The sequence below is a fragment of the Leuciscus leuciscus genome (assembly GCF_965113295.1).
Source record: "Leuciscus leuciscus genome assembly, chromosome: 12".
In the NCBI taxonomy this organism is placed as follows: Eukaryota; Metazoa; Chordata; class Actinopteri; order Cypriniformes; family Leuciscidae; genus Leuciscus; species Leuciscus leuciscus.
The window spans coordinates 9,323,950-9,343,876 of NC_138736.1; the positions used below are offsets into that span (position 1 = coordinate 9,323,950).

At 37.9% G+C, this 19,927-nt stretch overlaps 1 protein-coding gene across 2 annotated transcripts in view; it reads left to right on the plus strand.

The window, feature by feature from the left end:
• Nucleotides 1–19,927, plus strand: part of ctnnal1 (catenin (cadherin-associated protein), alpha-like 1) — a 72,368-nt gene that overhangs the window by 48,954 nt on the left and 3,487 nt on the right. Inside the window, exons 4-18 of one of the 2 annotated variants that reach the window (XM_082187061.1) lie at nucleotides 337–456; nucleotides 2,024–2,113; nucleotides 3,325–3,495; nucleotides 5,576–5,776; nucleotides 8,412–8,498; nucleotides 10,318–10,476; nucleotides 10,621–10,713; nucleotides 12,125–12,275; nucleotides 13,129–13,166; nucleotides 13,257–13,307; nucleotides 13,879–14,033; nucleotides 14,265–14,313; nucleotides 16,559–16,615; nucleotides 17,451–17,570; nucleotides 18,234–18,317. In XM_082187061.1, coding sequence (XP_082043187.1) covers nucleotides 337–456; nucleotides 2,024–2,113; nucleotides 3,325–3,495; nucleotides 5,576–5,776; nucleotides 8,412–8,498; nucleotides 10,318–10,476; nucleotides 10,621–10,713; nucleotides 12,125–12,275; nucleotides 13,129–13,166; nucleotides 13,257–13,307; nucleotides 13,879–14,033; nucleotides 14,265–14,313; nucleotides 16,559–16,615; nucleotides 17,451–17,570; nucleotides 18,234–18,317 — 1,626 coding nt within the window. Of the gene's footprint in view, nucleotides 1–336; nucleotides 457–2,023; nucleotides 2,114–3,324; nucleotides 3,496–5,575; nucleotides 5,777–8,408; nucleotides 8,499–10,317; nucleotides 10,477–10,620; nucleotides 10,714–12,124; nucleotides 12,276–13,128; nucleotides 13,167–13,256; nucleotides 13,308–13,878; nucleotides 14,034–14,264; nucleotides 14,314–16,558; nucleotides 16,616–17,450; nucleotides 17,571–18,233; nucleotides 18,318–19,927 lie in introns of both variants that reach the window. The other variant, XM_082187060.1, reaches the window with a different exon arrangement.

A 19,927-nucleotide genomic window follows, 5' to 3' on the forward strand; every position in this document is an offset into this window, starting at 1 on the left:
ATTTACTATCCGTGAGATTAAATGGAGCAAAATTAGTCTCTTGCTTTTCAGATCCCTAGTAATCTAAAGAGATCTCATACTGTTTCACATGCTGTGCTCAGATTTGCCACAGTGGCTCTATGCTCTTACTGTATATCAACAGTTGTCTCAGTTGGATCTATTTTTATTTCTTGTTGAGAACATTAGGACAGACATCTGAGATAAAGCTCATCCCTAAATAAAGCACAAACATCTCCTGAGTTATGAAAGCAACCTTTACACAATACATTTTTTTTTTTTTCTCTCTAAGGGCTGTAGCTTTATTTGTAAAGACGTGGGTTATATGTTTGTGTGCAGGTGCTGGTTACCCTGGAGCAGCTGGAGAGAGTCAGCACTTTTCAGGAATTTGTCCAAATCTTCAGCCAATTTGGGAATGAGATGGTAGAGTTTGCCCATCTCACGGGAGACAGACAGAATGTAAGCACACACACACACACACACCCTCCATCATTCCCTCACTTCACTTCACAGATAGTCAAAAAGTGATAAGGACACTTCCTATGGCAGATTTGTAGAGCTCCTTGTAGATTAACACAACGCATGAGGGGTGAGGGGGAAGATAATGGGGGGATTTAAGTTATAAGAACTGAACTGTGCCGCACACTACAGTTTTAATCAGCAGCTCTTAAACCCCATTGATAAAAACCTTTGGGGTAAGATACACTCGACCGCAGTGCAGAACAGATGGGTTTTTGGAAACAGTAGTGGTGCAATATAACTCTTATCAGCATGTGTTTGCAATGCAAACATATTCAAGATCGGGGAATTGTACTGTTCGTATGAATTAATACTAGAATGTTTTTATAGACATAGCCTTCATTATCAATGCTCTATTGGGAAAAAAACACACCATACCTGCATTTTTAGAACATGGTATCTGGTTTGCTGCTGGGTCGAGATGGTCTGTCAGCTCAAACCACTTTAGATATGGGTTTGTCAAGGGCATATGCTGATGTTGATACATAGATTGATCAAAGGGTTTCAAAAAAGGTTTCTAAAGGAAAATGTAAAAAATGTGAGAGAAAAATAAGTAAAAGATCCTTGGCATCAAAAAAATCGAAAAGCCCTGTTCTATAGAGTAGGGCGGAATCCAAAAGTGTGCGAACACTTCTGTCAATATCAAATTTGCCCAAAATTAGTCATGTCCTGACAATTGCTCTATTACTACATGAAACCATATGAAACCAGCCATCATCAGAAACTGGTTTCTTTGATCTTTCCAGCAGTACATGGCTGTTTCTCCTCCTGAGGTCCCCTCCGACGTCCCATCATGATTAGGAAAGTAGTAATGTGAATACAAATGAAACCAAGAACTAATAGGAAAGGTTTTCTCATTTCAAACAGAATTCACTATATGTGCTTGATAATGTTTCACAAACACATCACGTTCCTATCTCTGCAGAGCATTCCTGCCAATCTGCGGCCTCCATCTTTTCAGTTTTATCCAGAAGAACATAATAACAGATAATCACTTCTCCTTTTGTGAGCCCAGCCAGGGTGAGAGAGATCAGGTTCCTCTCATTCTCTCCGCCATGCACACACACAGTCTGTCAGTCACAAATCCCTAATGCCTAACGCCGCGTTGAGTGAGCGCAGATCTATTGAGTTATATTCCAGCTCTCTCAGTGTCGGTGGAAGGCATTATGTCAGTGCTATCTCTTCCAAGGACCAAATTTACCGTTCATTCTCAGCAAGACCTTGGAAAATGAACACTTAGAATGAAGTCAGAGTTCTGTGGATCTCCTTACAGGCTGCGCCAGATGGTTAATATTCAAGACAAGTGCTTGACTTGCTGAACAAATTTGAGTTTTATGACAGTCAATGAAATGAGTTTCATAAGCACTTTGTGGAAATCATCAAATTATTTATTCTCTCTATAAAGTCAACTGAGGTTAAACCTAAGCTGAGATTTCAGAACGCTCGAAAGCACTCGAGGCATTGCATGTTTTCTCACATTTGTCTTGTGGATTCTTGTTTTCCTCAGGATCTGAAGGATGAAAAGAAAAGAGCTCGGATGGCCGCCGCACGTGCTGTGCTGGAGAAATGCACCATGATGCTCCTCACAGCCTCTAAGGTAGGATTGTGGAAGAGAGTACCATCTGCTGTCTAAAAGATGTTAATATAATATCACCAGTTCTTATGCAGTATAACCACGCATTCGCACACATTTGTGCACAAAACCTGTTCTCAAACGTTTGCATGCGGAAATCATGGTGCATCAAAAAAGTTTATACTACAGATTCAGATTTAGGAACGGCTTAAATCAGCAAATCATTCCTGGTGGCATTAGAAAGACTATATAAATTTGAATATGAATATATTTATACATGTACAGAACTGTTCAAAAGTTTGGGTTTAGTAGGATATTTGTTTTAAAGAAATTTTTATTTTTGTTTTACATTGATGCATTTAATTAATCAAAAGTGACAGTAAAAATGTTTACAGTGTTACAAAAGATTTCTGTTTCAAATAAATTCTGTTCTCTTGAACTTTATCAAAGAATCCTGAAAAATGATCATGGTTTTCACAAAAATATTAGGCAGCACAACTGATTTTAACATTAATAATAATGTTTATTAATAACACTAATTAATAAATGTTTCTTGAGCACCAAATCAGCATTTTATATATTGCATATTGTACATGTAATTATATTTCACACTATTACAGTTTCATTGTATTTTTTGATCGAATAAATGCTGCCTTGGTGAGACTTCTTTCAAAAACATTTTTAAAAAACGTACTGACCCCAAACATTTAAAAGGTAGTATATATAATAAAATAACGCAAAATGTATATATGAAAAATGTTTATATAAAAGTTTTAATTTTGCATGAGTGTAAGAAAAGTTGAATGCAATTATTTTTGAATGAGAGCCATACCTGACTTGAACTCAAATATTTAAGCAGATTCATGTGGGAGTTCAAGATCAAGTAGTTGGCTCTTTTAGGTCTGTTTCCTTTAGATTTAGTAAGAGAAAGAAGTGAAAGTGTTCATTCTGTCAGGAAATAAGGCCTTGATTTCAGCAACCCACTCAAATGTTTTGAAGCACTGCATAAATGACATAAATATGACAAGGCCAAAACATTTTTGATGGTTAATAGCTTATGAAAAAGCATAATAAAAAGTTTTTATTCTAAGTCATTAAGCTTATTTGTACCTCAATATCTCTTTCCTTATTCTGAAAAATGAAGTGAAGTGTAAAAACACCCTGTTCACATGTCAAATTTGTTCTGTTGTCCCTCTGCATTTTGAAGATAATTTTTGTCCCTCTCTGCCTCTCAGACTTGTCTGAGACATCCAGACTGCGAGTCGGCACGGATCAACAAAGAAGCAGTCTTCCAGCGTATGCGTCTGGCCCTGGAGCAAGTCATTGAGATTGTGACTGACACGAGGAGCGGAGGGGAGGCCAAAGCACTTCCTGTCAGCATCTATGCTGGGATTAAAGACTTTAAGGTGCAGGTGTAGGCCACGGGCTCTTAGATGAATGTGTCAATGGATGAAGTTTCTCTTTTAATGTCAGACTTCTTTTAAAAGTATTGCTTGTTGTCCAGTCAGTCAAACAATACACATATACCTTAACTTTTTTAAAGTTTTTTTTTTTTTTTATGGGAAGAAATTAATAATTTCATGAGCAGCAAATCATTATATTGATTTCTTAAGGATCATGTGACACTGAAGACTGAAGTAATAGCTGCTGAAAATGTAGCTTTGCCATCACAATAAATTACATTTTTAAATATATTACAATAGAAAATAGTTATTTTAAGTTGTAATCGTTTTTCACAATATTACGATACAATACTACTTTATTAATCTCCGAAGGGAAATTAAGGTGTTACATCAGCACAAACCAATAAAATAAAACAAAATACAAATTAAAGGTGCTCTAAGTGATGCCGGGAGTGTTGACATTCGAATTGTTGTCAAACAAAACGGAGGCTAGCTAGACCCTCCCTCCTCCTCATCGTCATTGCACTTCTGGTTAGACCTAAACTGCATTTCGTTGCCTTGTACCCGTACTTGTGTAATGACAATAAAGTTGAATCTAATCTAATCTAATCTAATCCCGTCTCCTCCCTCCTCCCCTCCCTTCCGGCATTAAGGAAAGTCAAAGTAGTCACTAAAAACAAAGTTAAGTTTTACTGATACTTCATTCAATGTGTAATGTCACCAAGTTAGATAAATGCTTTTATATATTGCAGAACAGAATGCAGAAAAAGAGAAACATTGTCTTAAAATCGTTTCGCCACCTGAGGTTATAACTATAGCTCCCATACAAGGACGCAATAATAGCAAGATAACGTTAGCTTCGCGTTTCCCAGTGAGCATAAACAACGGTGGCGTCGTAAACAAATTTAGTCAAAGTTGTCAATAGCCTATAAATGAACATTCAAATCCATAACAAACAGTGGGTGAAAACAATCATTCACACAAATTTTCGCCCTACTGTGAATTTGCTTGACCATTTACAATAGAGATTGATCGCTAGCTGAAACATATATGTTGTATTCACCAAAGCTAACGCTGACTGCATAGTTCTAGCTAATTACATCCTTGTGTTGGTTTGGCGAACATGAACGTCAATTTGGAAAGAAAAATGGATTTACCTGTTCTGCAAAAACAGAGCAACTGAATGTCTGATTGGAAGCCCTTCTGCCGGCGGAGTTCTCGCCACCTTTCGAGGGTTTTTCCGATGTAAATTCGGGACTTCGCGCGTTCCTTATCCTTGTCCCTCTTCTTTACAATTTGTTCATCGGAACGCCGTCTCTTTAGTCGTTTGTGTCGGCCATAATTCAAACTTCCCTCTTCATGCTTCTCTCTCCTCCACACACCCCCTTCATGTGCACGCGCACTAACCCCCAAACCACACCCCTCAAATACTTCTTGTCGGTGATTGGCTGGAGCACTGTTTGTTGTGTTTCGTGGTGCGGGTGAGCCCAGTTTGTTTTTGTTGCCGTTTGTGGAGCCTGTGGTGTCTACAGAGACCGCGTTTTTTTACAGTGTGTTCAGGGGACAGGCAGCTAGCGGATAGTGAGGAGATGTTTGCTGTATGTGACAAAAAATGTTTTGGCCTAAAAAACGGCGCGTGACATCACTTAGAGCACCTTTAAAATATCTACAAACAAAGCAAATATAAATGTTTAGCATACAACAATGCCATGTAAACTGCTATTCATATTACTAAGCAATACCTAAAATTATAGTATGTTTAAATATAAAAAATTAAGAATAAACTGTACCTAATATGCATTTCAATTCAATGTGTGGTTGTACATCCTAATTGCTGTGGGTATAAAGAACCTGAAGTAAGATTGTTTTCTACATCAAGGAGGATTCATTCTGTGCTCTGACCAAGCAGAAGAAATGTTGACTGATTCTGATAATTGTTTTAATGTTATGGATTGGTTGAAACAATTAAATATCTTGTATAAGATAAAGATGCAGACATTGAACAGTAACTGATATGTCATGCACCATCTCTTAATCTTAATATCTCACCAGATGTTTGTGTGTATATATGTATGTGTTTCAGGTTAAAGTGGAGGGTCTGAGAGACTCTATGTACTGTGTGTCCTGTGAGGCAATGGCGGCTCAGTTGGAGGCTCTGGTAGAGAAAACCGAAGACTTTACAGACTCTGCCTACACCAGCCACGAGCAGAGAGAGACAATCATACAACTCTGCCAGATCACACGTCAGGAGACCAAACAGCTCATCAACACATGGAGACATGCGGTAAGACACACACACGCATTAGGGATTGCACCGACTAGTTATTCACCGCATGACTTACGTCTCACTTGATGGTGACAGCAGGGGGGAAAACTTCACAAACTGCATCCCAGATATATTAAAGCAAAGTTTTCTCTTGGCTTGTATATCTGCCATTCACGTCTTTGTTGTGCAGTGTGTGAAGGATGTTCTGCATGTCTCCCCTCCTGTGGAGTAACTGTCCCTGAACCTCATACACTGGGAAAAATAAGCCCTGCAGTGCAGATCTATAGGTTTTCATTCATTCCTGCTTCCTGCCTTTGGTTTCTTGAATAAGCTTTTCATTTGCTTGTATTGTGCCATGTTCTCCTTCACTGTGCAGCACACAGACAAGTTTTATTGATTCTTACATGATTTTAAGTTCTGTATGTAATAACGTTTATATATGTTCTTTAAGATCAAATATGGACTTTGTGTATAGGTAGAATTGACTCTAAATCTTATGTCTTTAAAATATAAAGGAATTAAAAGAAAAAGTACAAAAATGCACACTGTAATGGTTTAATAGCAGCATTAATATGAAGGTTGATATTTACTAACATGGTATTCATTGCTATACACTGAATGGCTTGTGAAAGAAAAACTCTGTTCTTTTTCTTTCACTTTACTTAAACAGGAAAATGTGTATTTTCACAATTTTTCAAAAGGGAAAGTTGAAGTGTTAACTTTGCGTAATTCTTATGCATTTGTGCAAAGCAACTTTCCGTGACATTACAAGTAACATGACCTCACCAGAACACATGATCTCACCAGAACACATGGCAAATGTTGAATAGTAGCCCAAAATGTATAAAATGAAGTCATGGAAAACCTGGATATTAGGGAATTTAAAATGCTTATTTTCCAGGCCTAGAAAAGTCATGAAAATAAATAAAATCATTCAAGTGAAGGAAAAGACCTCGAAATTCTAGTAGTATAATTTTTTTCTTTTCATGCTCAAAACTATTTTGTATGCTAGAAATTTCTCTTGGGTATGTAGCAAAACTTGCTAATTTTTTTGCCTTTTAAAGTGATGGTTCACCCCAAATTTTTTAATTCTCTCATCATTTACTCACCCTCATGCCATCTCCAAAGTATATTACTTGCTTTTTTCAGATAAACACAAACAACATTTTTTAGGAAAACAATCCATTTTGTGAGTCCATAAAATGCCATTGAATGGGTGCCACTGGGTTGACTCTTGAAAAACCACACAAAATGATCGTGATGGTAATTAATTTGACCCCAGTGGATGAATCAGTGTCTTCTGAAGTGAATTAAGGGATATAGAATATGGTCATGCAGAATAAAGCAATAATATGTGCTTTATAAGTACTAATAAACAGCCAATATGCTAGTAATATGCATACTGATAAACAACTAGTTTAATAGTTAATGTGTTCTCCAATCTAAAGCGTTACCATTTTTTTAAAACCATTTATTCGTTTTATTTCTATACATTTGCTTATTTTCTTATGTAGTTTTTTCCAATGAAACCGTTTCCTAGTTTTCATTAGTCTCAGGCTATTCACTTGAGGCAAAAAATGTGGTCTACATCTCAGCTGATCCTGGCCAAGAATCGCCCACTTGGACAGGAAGAGACTGTCTGACCAACATCTAAAGTGACAATTTGTTTTGTTTTACTTGCTATTTAGGGGGAGGGTTTATCTTAAATGGGTTATATCAAAATAATAGATAATAATTGTGTGGAAATTTGAAAGCGTCCTTTAAAATTATAGACACTGGTCATAATTACTGTTTTCCAAAATGTAAAATATACAGTTTTTCCCCCACAAACAACTCAGAACACAAAGTGAAACATACACTTTTGCTTATGGATGACTGGTTCACTAGTTTTCAGACAAAACCCTGATGCCAATTTTGCAAACTTCAAATCCAGTGATTCGTTCTTCCTCTAAAGAAAATAGATTTAAACAAAAACCTGTGTACAATTCTGTAAGTTGCAGAAAACAAGCCAATCAGATTGGAACTGTCCATTTAAACAAACTCTTGACAATTTTGAGTGCACCTGCCAATAAACAGACCATGGGCATGAGTTTTCATCACTCAAGCACTGCAATTTATTTACTCTTTCTGTCTTCCTAAACAGTCCCTGAGTGTTTTACGACGGGGTATGTCTTTGCTGTCATCTGCCAAAACTTATTTAGAGACAGTGTTGTTTTTTACATCATAATTTTAGGGTTGTTCCCCACTTTACCTGTCCAACATTTCAGTGACAGAAACATTAGGTGTGTGTTCACTGAAGTGCAATGACTGTTGCAGTCCCAGTGTGATGTCTCCGAGTAAAGCATGAAGATGAGAGCGCTTCAAACATTCACATGGCTTGTGTGCCGTGTTTGTGTTGACACCCCACCGTAATCCCGTCTGAAAGCAATCCCACCCACCTGTCTGTCTGTCCTCTGAAGAGAAAACCACAGATAAAGACTGTCATGTCCGTCTTTCAGGCTGCTTGAGCCACACTGACACTTGTGTTGAAACTTGACAGGCTCTTCAACATGGCTGGTGCCTTGTGCACGTTCGGTTGGTTGAAAATCATTCTGTTTGCACTGTTTTAAGTTCTCATTCTATCTTTGTTTCTGTTTCTCTTTCCTTCCAGCAGCAATTGCTTAAAGCCAAAGAGGCCACAGACGAGATGGAGCTCTCTATTTTGAAGACTTGTCAGAGTGTCAGTGATCTCAGGCGAGAGGTGAGATTCTTGTGACAAGCTATGCTCAGGGATTGAATCCCATGAGCCAAAGTATCTAAAACAATCTTTCTTCAAAGGCGTCCATCACAGTGTTTCCTGTAGCGCCTCTGCTGAGTTCACAGTGCCATGACAACTCATATTTGCTCAAGTTGTAAATTTGTATTTGAATTGAATGTCATGAGTTGAACATCTGTGGAAATGTTTATGTGATAAGTACTGTGTTTAGGGTCTTATTATAACCTGTACACTCACCAAAAGGATTATTAGGAACACCTGTTCAATTTCTCATTAATGCAATTATCTAATCAACCAATCACATGGCAGTTGCTTCAATGCATTTAGGGGTGTGGTCCTGGTCAAGACAATCTCCTGAACTCTAAACTGAATGTCAGAATGGGAAAGAAAGGTGATTTAAGCAATTTTGAGCGTGGCATGGTTGTTGGTGCCAGACGGGCCGGTCTGAGTATTTCACAATCTGCTCAGTTACTGGGATTTTCACGCACAGCCATTTCTAGGGTTTACAAAGAATGGTGTGAAAAGGGAAAAACATCCAGTATGCGGCAGTCCTGTGGGCGAAAATGCCTTGTTGATGCTAGAGGTCAGAGGAGAATGGGCCGACTGATTAAAGCTGATAGAAGAGCAACTTTGACTGAAATAACCACTCGTTACAACCAAGGTATGCAGCAAAGCATTTGTGAAGCCACAACACGCACAACCTTGAGACGGATGGGCTACAACAGCAGAAGACCCCACCGGGTACCACTCATCTCCACTACAAATAGGAAAAAGAGGCTACAATTTGCACGAGCTCACCAAAATTGGACAGTTGAAGACTGGAAAAATGTTGCCTGGTCTGATGAGTCTCGATTTCTGTTGAGACATTCAGATGGTAGAGTCAGAATTTGGCGTAAACAGAATGAGAACATGGATCCATCATGCCTTGTTACCACTGTGCAGGCTGGTGGTGGTGGTGTAATGGTGTGGGGGATGTTTTCTTGGCACACTTTAGGCCCCTTAGTGCCAATTGGGCATCGTTTAAATGCCACGGCCTACCTGAGCATTGTTTCTGTCCATGTCCATCCCTTTATGACCACCATGTACCCATCCTCTGATGGCTACTTCCAGCAGGATAATGCACCATGTCACAAAGCTCGAATCATTTCAAATTGGTTTCTTGAACATGACAATGAGTTCACTGTCCTAAAATGGCCCCCACAGTCACCAGATCTCAACCCAATAGAGCATCTTTGGGATGTGGTGGAACGGGAGCTTCGTGCCCTGGATGTGCATCCCACAAATCTCCATCAACTGCAAGATGCTATCCTATCAATATGGGCCAACATTTCTGAAGAATGCTTTCAGCACCTTGTTGAATCAATGCCACGTAGAATTAAGGCAGTTCTGAAGGCGAAAGGGGGTCAAACACAGTATTAGTATGGTGTTCCTAATAATCCTTTAGGTGAGTGTATATAGGACATAACATGACCCTATGTATTGATCTGGGAAAGAGAAAAAAAAAGCATCCCGCTTGGCCTAAAATATAAATAATAGGCTTACCATAGTGAATCAGGGTAAGACAAAACCATGTTTTGAAAGAAGGATTGATGGTGTATTGTATTGTTAGTTTTGAATTATTGTTGAATCAGTACAGTTGCTGCCTGGTTGTTCATATAACAATAATGATTGTAAGTTAATAAGTGTTTAAAAAAAACATTATGTTGCTAAAACAATATGGTCTTGTTTAGCATGTAATTAATACAAGTTCTTGGGCGAATTTACTGGTCAGCCCACATTATTGCACATTTTCCCCTTTGTTAAGCTTCATAAGGTAGCAGTGGGGAGGGCCACTGAACTGCTGAAGCTGCATTCAGATCATCTGGTGCTGCAGGCCCTGAAGGCCTCGGGTGGGGATGGAAACCTGGAGGCTGTGGCTGACTATGCCGGCACACTCACCGAACACAAAGAGCAGCTGGTGGAGGTGAGCTGCACTATTTAACATGATAACATTATGAAGCAATTCACTTTTAAAACATTTCTGAGGACACCAATGTAATTGCAGGGCCGATTTTTACATTTCACTATAGGTCCAACTTTAATGTGGTGCCATTTATTCTGATTTCAGACTTGTCGTTTGCTCTGCCACATTTCGGGGACCGAGCCGTTGGAGATCACCTGCATTCACGCTGAGGAAACTTTCCGTGTCATTGGTCCGCAGGTAAACAAAAGAGAGGTTGTCTGCTATAAGAGTAGGAATCTGGCATCTCAGCTTGAAATGTTATCTGGCAAGGCTTTCAGAGACTTACACTATATAGATTTTGTTAATAAAAACACTGAATATTGTTATTCGCCTTTTTTTGTTATTCGTGCTTATTTTTCAGAAATCAACAATGCTTATTTGACACATTTTATGCTCTGTTGTTGACTTTGCGGCTCTGATTACAGAAAAACAGCCGAGGCAAACACACTTAGACACGCAGGCAAGAAAATAACTAAAGTTGCTAAAACGGCATGAAAATTGCAATTAAAATGCATCTTCAGCGCACAGAGCTGGATGGAAATCATCTTTGCTGTTCAAGTTTCCCTTTTCAATACAAACATTAAAAAGGATACAAACAAACATTCCAATTCAAACATTCTTTGAAAAGGAAAAGGTTAGATTAGGCCAATATGCAGAATGTAATATTTAACCGAGTATATTTGCGGTGCATTTTATCAGCACTCTTCATTAGCATATCTGATTGCATGAAGTAATGAGTGTTCTAAGAGAGGGCGACCTCACTCACCAGCCAATAATGATGAGGCCTAAAGATCAGGCAGCCAATAAGAGCACAGCAGGAGAGCAGCAGCTTCAGGGGTGCATGATAATGAGTTGCTTTATCAGTTATTCCAAAAGCCACAGGTAATTACCAGCTGAATCCACACCCTCAGCGGAGACCAGCTCTGCTTCGCTGTGTGTGTGTTTTTTGAAACGTCCTCCCAGTAAGCTGTAAATCATAATTATGCAGTTGCCGACGGAGTTAGATGCTGCATTTATGCTGTGGGACACTGGAGAGAAACCAACGATGAATATTGATATTCAGATGTTGCACAGGAGTCAAATTATGCAGTCACATAAAAATTACACTACAGTTCAAAAGTTAAAATGTTTTTGAAAGAAGTCTCTTCTGCTCACCAAGGCTGCATTCATTTGATCAAAATAAAGTGAAAACAGTAATATTATAAAATATGACTACAATTTAAAGTATCTGCTTTCTATTTTAATATATTTTAAAATGACATTTATTCCTGTGATGGAATAAATACATTTTCAGCAGCCATTACTCCAGTCTTCACTGTCACATGATTCAGAAAAGCATTCTAATATGCTGATTTGATGCTTAAGAACCATTTATTATTATCAACGTTGAAAACAGTTTTTTTATGATAATTTTTTGGAATAGGAATATTTTGTAACATTTGTCTTTTGTTACTTTTGATCAAATGAATAATTAAAGGTCATTTCTTTTTAAAAAATCTTACTGACCCTAAACATTTTTTAATGCTCATATATTTAAAATTGGTGAGAAAGATCTTTAAAATAGTGCGCTAAAATCAGAGCGCTGTTTCCTCCCAATTTCTCCTCTCAGATCATCTCAGCGGCACAGACCCTTGCTCTGCACCCCACAAGCAAGATAGCCAAAGAAAACCTGGATGTGTTTTGCGAGGCCTGGGAGTCCCAGCTGTGCGACATGGCCATCCTACTGAAGGAGATCAGTGATGTGTTTGAGGGCCGCAGAGGTACGTCAATCAAGCTGTTCAGTCTTATAGGACTACAAACTCAAACAGGTCCTTCTTGCATCTTCTTCCAGCCCAAGATATGAAGCGCCCTTATGTCTTTTATGTTATCTGCGTTTACCGCACTACCACAGTACATACTACAGTATTGTAATCTGGCTTCTATGGGTGCTTTGATTCCATTTAGTAGAAGTTATTTTCAGGTGCACAAAATGCATTTGATCATGCCTATGGGCAGGGCAGCGATAACAGTTTTTAAAGGTCTTTTTCCTCGTGGCCAGATTGCTATCTTTTCCATCCGCTAAGGATGTGCGGCTTTGACATTTACACTGCATCCACATCCCTCACATGAGATAATTGAATAGAGGCTGGATAAACCTCTGTAGGCAAGGTTATGGGCGCACTGCAGCGGTCCCACCGAGATTACAGGTCTGTGAAAGTCCTTTCGTCCATCTGTATTTGGACATACCGCTCAAGGATGTGTTTTGAGCGATGTCGACTCTTCCGAGTGAAACTGTGGTTTTCTCATGGCAGCGCAGAAAACGCTTTATGTAGGAACAATATTTGTCAGAGTTTGAAGGAAGGCATCAGTAACATGACAGAAATCCGGTGCCTGGGGAGATGTTTTGTTCCAGATGAGAGATTCCCAGTCATCATCAGTGCCAACCAAGATATTTCCCAAAACAAACTGTCACCCCCCAAGATCATGCCTTTGTATCTGTTCATCCACATCATAATACACCGCCATTTTTAGGCTAGACGTACATTTGAATCATGTTTTATAGGGTTCTGTTGGCATATTTTAATGTTATGGATATTTTTGGTCTTAATACATAAAATGTCTACCTCATTTTAGGTGATAAGAAAACATATCTGTCTCTTCCAAGACCAGGGGTGAGTCTCACGAGCAATTATGATTTTATTGCAAATTTCTCTTTCCATATCATGTCCTTCATTATATTTACTGATTCATCTGTTCTCTAGAAACACTCTGCTAACCTGAAGACTGTCAAGGCTGCCAAACTTGATGCTGAGGTACAATTTCTCATAATAAAATGACCAAAAGTTGGCCATATGTGACCAGAAGTTGGATTAATGTTAATTAACTGGGTTGAAAATGTTTCTCTCATGCTCTATTCTTGATTCTCTAGTTTTTGTCCTGCAAATTATATAGCTGTTTGCCATTCCATTTCCATATGTAGATGATAATATTTGCATTTTCAGTCCATGACCCCCAAAACCCAATAATTGTCTATAAGTGTCTATAATGACCTGGACTTGACATAACATAAGCTATAATGGAAGTTAATTAAGATTTAAAGAACTAAAATGAACAACTGATAAGTATAAGTGTAATAAAACAGAATTATTTAGTTTTATTTATGAATTTTGTCACAAAATTATTTCATTTAAAAGTCAAAACTACAAATCATTACATCTTTTAGTCTTACAAGATGATATGCAGTGTTATTTTAGTATATAATATATTTTTATTATTATAATATTTAGACACTATAGTACTTAATTTATTGAATTTGCTTTAATATTTATATTTTCGGTTTCATTATAATTGTAATTTAAGTTTTACTACTTTTGATCTATTCAGGAGCAAACCACTATTGCTAAGCTGGGGCTGGAACTGTGTCTCCTCACCTCAGATGTGGACTCAGAGGTGGAGCGCTGGGACGAGCAGGACCATGAGATTGTTCGACTGGGTCAGATCATATCCAGCATGGCGTATTCCATGTACCTCTTCACCAGGTAACTCCCTTTTCAGAAACTTTATAGTCAGATTATCAGATTGGTTCGAGTAGTGCTATATTACACAGGAAAGGAAGCACTGTGTGCTGGAAAGTGTAAGCTTTCTGAAAAATGTCTGTTCAGAAAAACAAAACCATGTTGTTTTTCCGCTCTCTGTCAACCTACACAATCAGTTTTATGGATCTTTAAGGATGTTTTATTAACTCTGCTGTTTTTCCATCTGTGATTTAGGGGGGAAGGCCTGCTAAAGACAACTTTGGATCTATTCCACCAAGCTGAGGTAAGCCAGCATTCGTAGGTTTTTTAATTGAATCTGTTCGAGGTGTCATCAGGAGCGATGAGTCCCCTGGAAAAGATGGATCAATATATTATTAGAAGGGCCAGCTGTCATTTGTCTGTGAGACACTGTGATCCAGAGCAGGTTGTGTGCTGTAAATGGGGAGGAAATGCTGATTAGGCAGTGTGTCTTTCTATTAGTAGAGGGTACGCTGACCTCCATCCAAACAAACCACCTTCCTCTTAACACCCTCTTATCTGACAGAGCAAGCTTGCTCAACATCACAGTAGAACAGCACTGCAAAGTTTTCTTAAAGTGCCCCATTATGCTTTTCTGGATATTACCTTTCATTTAGTGTGTAATATAGCTGTTTGTGAATGTAAAAGGTCTGCAAAGTTTCAAACATCTAAGTGCACAATAATTAGAGTTATTACCTCCCCAAATAAAGAATCGATTCTTAACTGTTTGGTTTGTAACAAATCTTCATAATGGCAGCCTATGGTCTTCATTGGCTGCCCGTGAATAGCGTCTACTTTGACCCGCCCTCAAACACAATAGTTGTAGCTGAGGCCTGGAAGAGTTTGGTTCGTGTTGTCGACATTTTGGGAAAGACGCTGTTTTCTGCGCTGCGAGAGCAAATCCACTTTGCATGCACTTCCAAAGGATGAGGACTCTCGTTCGAATTGGTTCGTATCGCTGTGTATACAAGTGCTAATGAAACGTCCGTAGCTACAATTCAGAAATGGAAATGGGCATTTGGTTTCTGACATGCACTGAAAGCGTCTGACCAATCAGAGCCAGAGTAGGCTCTCGGAAAGGAGGGGTTTAGAGAGACTGAATCCTTCTTTGAACCATTTCAGACACTAAGAATAGAGCTGATGCTATGATGTATAATTTGAGAAAATTAAAGTAAATTAAAGTACAATCTATTGACCTTGGATGCATGTAAATCTATTGTAGGAGACCTCCAAAACTAAATTAGGAACCTTTAAAATAGCATAAAAGGGGCACTAATACGTACCTATTTTAATGGCCCTTTCTGACTTCACTGAATTCACTTTTGCAATTGACATAATTATGAGTTTATGCTCGTCAAACTCACAATTACAACTTGGAAACTCATCATTTAAAGTAACAAAGTCTCAAACTTATATTTGTTCTGTCAAAACAGCGGCAACCATACATTAAAACGTCTACTACGTACCTCTATACATATATGCCATTTTGTATGACAGTTACCTGATTCGATTTGTTCTTTACAATAGTGCAAGAGCAAAAAGACGTGATTTAATATAGCAATTAAGTATTTTGCTGTGGTAATTATGGTATTTTTTCGATATGGATCAATTTTGATGTTATGAGCATTGCTATAGTAACGACCAGTTTCTGAAGATCTGACCCGCTCCGAAAATAATCTCTGGTAATTATTATTAAACATGACACTAACCTTTGCATTTGACTCCTGAATGCTGCTTTTGTCATTTTGACATTTTCACTCAGATGTCAGTCTTCAATTTCAGTGCGGTAAATCATTTTTCATTTAGGTTTTGCTGGCTAAAGCAGCAGTGATATTTGAGATTATACTGATGATATAGATTAAATATTAACAAAGGCTTTGGTGCACTCATTACTATGAATGGGAGAATGTGCAACATGAAATATGGCGAAATAAGTCTTGTGTACTAAATAAAACAGCCAGTTGGCAATTGGTCATCGTGTCACTGCTGTTTGAAGCTCTGGAAAACAGTCAGTGTCCTGAGACACAGTCAGTGCATGAGACATGCGCTTAGAACTGCACATGCGCATTGACTGGACCATCTTAAATTTAAGTTTTTTTTATTTTAGCATAAGGAACAACATTTATGAGATGGTTCATGTCAGATTTTGTTGCTGGTTTGAAATATTTTATTTTTATTTAAATGAGTGTGACAAGTAGTTTTTGAGATTTCAGGATTTCCCCATTTAAGTCTGGTCTTGGCTGCCCAGAGGCATTGCAAATATGACCACGGAGTGAACTGACTTTCATTGAAAGTAACTTTGATAGTATTCAGATGGTCATGTGATCTCAACAGGCCACTGAAATGACCTGAGTCTTTATCTTGTGCCAGTGTACAGTGTAAATCTTGATGCACCTTTAACTGATTTGTGTGATTTTAATCACTTTATTTCATAATCCTGTTAATCCAAATTTTGTAAGTTTTACTCTGGTACAATCAGGTCTTACATTATGGATTGTTTTTTTTTCCAGGTTTTGTCAGACCAAGGTCTCCAGCTGTGCCCAATCCTCCACTCTCTCTCCACACAGGTAACACAGCCGGCGTGCACACCAGTCCTTTATGTATCAGTTTAATTAGATGCCTGTAAATAAAGGACTGTAATGACTGCCATCCATCTCATCGGGACCACAGAGACATGGCTATCAGTGTTAGTTAACCCCTGCTCGGCTGGGGCGGATAGGGGCCACACATCCATAATCACAGAGCCTGACACCTGTGGTACACCGCATGGTTTGATTAATAATCGCAAACATGCCTGACCCACAATGCATTTCCCCAGCTGCAAGCTGAGTACAGCTAATACAAATTGCTTATGTCCACTTATTTATCCATCAGTTCAAATCCAGCAATTACCTCACTTTGGCAAACCTAATGCAGTTTTGGGTGCAAGTCTCAATTATGGCAATTAGATTGGTAAATTTGTCCTTGCCTCAGGAAGTCCTGAAAGGGTCATAGAAAGAAGGAAAACAATGCTACATGCACAGAATACAATACACAACAATAAAAAAAAGGAGTATAAAATATAAAAATATATATAGCTCAGTTTCAAAAGTTATTTTATTTTATTATATATGTATTATGTAAAATAAGTATAAATAATATATACAAATAAAATATAATTTGCATAATGTCATTATTTTATATATCTTTTTTTTGGTTTGTTTTTTGTCAATTGTCCTATTCAGCCTGTCATGTTAATACTTTAGCATATTTAGAGGGCATAATAAAAAAAACTTGATGTCTAATGTAAAAAAAAAGAGTCTCCAAGCAAAACAGCCACTGCGTTAGAATTTGTTTAGACTTCTCATCTCTCATGTGACAGTACTTTAAATGTTATGGCAATTTATTGTGTCTGTGTTATAGCTGCTGGATGAAGACCGAATGCTTATTATATCTGAGACAGAGAAGCTGTCAACCGCATGTCAACAGCTTCAGGTCTGTGCCAAGACTCCGGTTCAGGGGAAGAGCGCCATCTTTCAGAAGGTAATGCAATATAACCGCAGGCCTGTGCTTGTGAATCAGTGAATGAATGGAGCAGATGAGACATAAATAGGGATTTTGTTTGTTTGACTTGACAATTTAATCCAGTAATTCACTTTAATTTATAAATTAGAATTGGATGATTCAAATTAGATAGATTAATCTTAATATAGGCATTTAAAGAGAACGATACAGACACAGGTCACTGCCACATGTGATTAGATAATAAATCTGTTTCTCTTGCAAAGACCCTGACCTTACTCTATCGTGACTCCATTTAACCTGATAAAATGGCATGCTGTCTAGGGTCATCCTTCTGTTTTGATAAAGCAAAGGTCACAGCCAAAGGCGGGTTTAAATAGGTTTATAGAAGCTATGTTTGTGTCGTGCTGTGAAAACCAAGAAAACAATCTCCGGAAAACAAGCTCAATCAGAATCTCCCAGCATGTCTCGCCCTCGCATGGTTTCCAAGCATTTTATTTAGAAAAAACAATTATGTGTGAACCAGTCTGTTCCACAAATCACCTGTCAGATATGTATAGATTTGTGTCGCAGCAAAATGATAGCTTGACTGAAATGTGAGCCCAAACAAGCAGCCATGTTTCTGTTGTTTTATTTTGGGTAGTTTGGTCAGCTAATGATGCATCTGTTTCTCGTCTTGTTCAGGTCGACTCATCCATACAGAATACCAAAGGCATCTTGACTGTGGTGGTCTACTTACTGCCGATCTGTAATAAGCTCATCAGAAAGGTTGGTAGCAACAAAAAATTATTTTTTAAATGTATTGGTATCGGTATATATTATATATTTAATTATGTTTGCTCATTTATATATATTTTTATATTTATATTACCTTCATGTCCTCTAATACAAACTTATAGTTAAGCTTTAAATCTGTTAAACGGTTAAATCACCAAATTAATAAATATTCAGAAAAAATATTTTTTTATAAATATACATTTACGAAACGGCTTTTCAAACAAGAAAAAAAAGTAGGGCGGGACTTGATTTTGTACATTGGGAATTAATTTGACCATTGTATAGTTGTGGTTTGCTATTGGTTGATCCCATGTGAGTGAACGGTTGCCCCGCACTCACACCAGTGAACACGTCATCAGAGAAGAGATATCACTGCAAGGGGGAGGGATTACGATGGCACATGAATAATAAAAAACAACAACAATGATGTGCATGGATAAATAATTTACAATAAATACTGCATTATTCCATAAATAATAAGAACTGTTCATTTTGATTTCATGTGTGCCGCGTCACCCTCCGGGTGGTTTCTACCGCGACCACGTAACTCTTTCTTGGTCACGAGCCACTTCCTCTATTTATATTACTCAACTCCTGTGAAAGGTGTACCTTTATAGATTCAGGAGGAGTCAGGTAGGCGTATAATATTCTCTCTTTCCGATTATATTATCTCAGGGTCTACTCTGATCACTAACCAAGCACAACCAAGCCTACCTGGGTGGTGTGGGATAGCCTTCTGTTCAGTGCGCCACAGCTGGCTCTTCGCCCTCAGAGGACAGCTATGCCTGCTTATGCACTCCCACGGCCCACACTATTGCAACTGGTTGGCAACCTTGATTGACTGTAAAGTCTGTTGAGATATCGTTATACAAATCTATCTTTTTCAGACAGTTATCTCATGATACCTCAAATGGATTCTCATTCTACAGCAATGAACAGACTGAGTTTGAGGGCAGTCCTCATTCTCATTTTATTATTTCTTGCATTGACAAAAGCTAAATACACCTCTCTGCAAGCTGGAAGTTCCATGGGCCAGATACACAATTACATTTTAACAGGGTTCGTACAAGGTGCTTAAAGTGCTTGAAGTAGTTGAATTTGACTTTTTGAAATTTAAGTCCTGGAAAACAGCCATATTTATTAAAAGGTACTTTAAAAGTGCTTGAATTTATTGAAAGAAAATATGTGAAATTGGTGATTAATTTGATTGATAAAACAATTTTTTCAAGCAAAATGAACACTGCAGCCCGGCTGATATAGATATAGAGGCATTTCGCATGGCTATGAGTGTGATATTGCTCAGAAATATCCAGGTATATCATTCTTCAGATCAATCATGTATTCATGACAAAAAAAAATCAGTTTGAATAAGAAAGCGATATCTTTGTCATAGTATCCTTTCAATAGTGAAAGTTACTACAGTCATTGCATGTGCTGAACTTTATTTGTACCATTTTGTTTCATTAGGTTTTTTATTTATCCATTTACCTTTTTTAGAATTTGAAGATAATAAAGATAAGATATTATTTAACAAGTGAGATCACTAATTGTAGTCCTTCAAAACCAAAAAAGTAGTGCTTGAAAAGTCCTTTAGTCCTGGA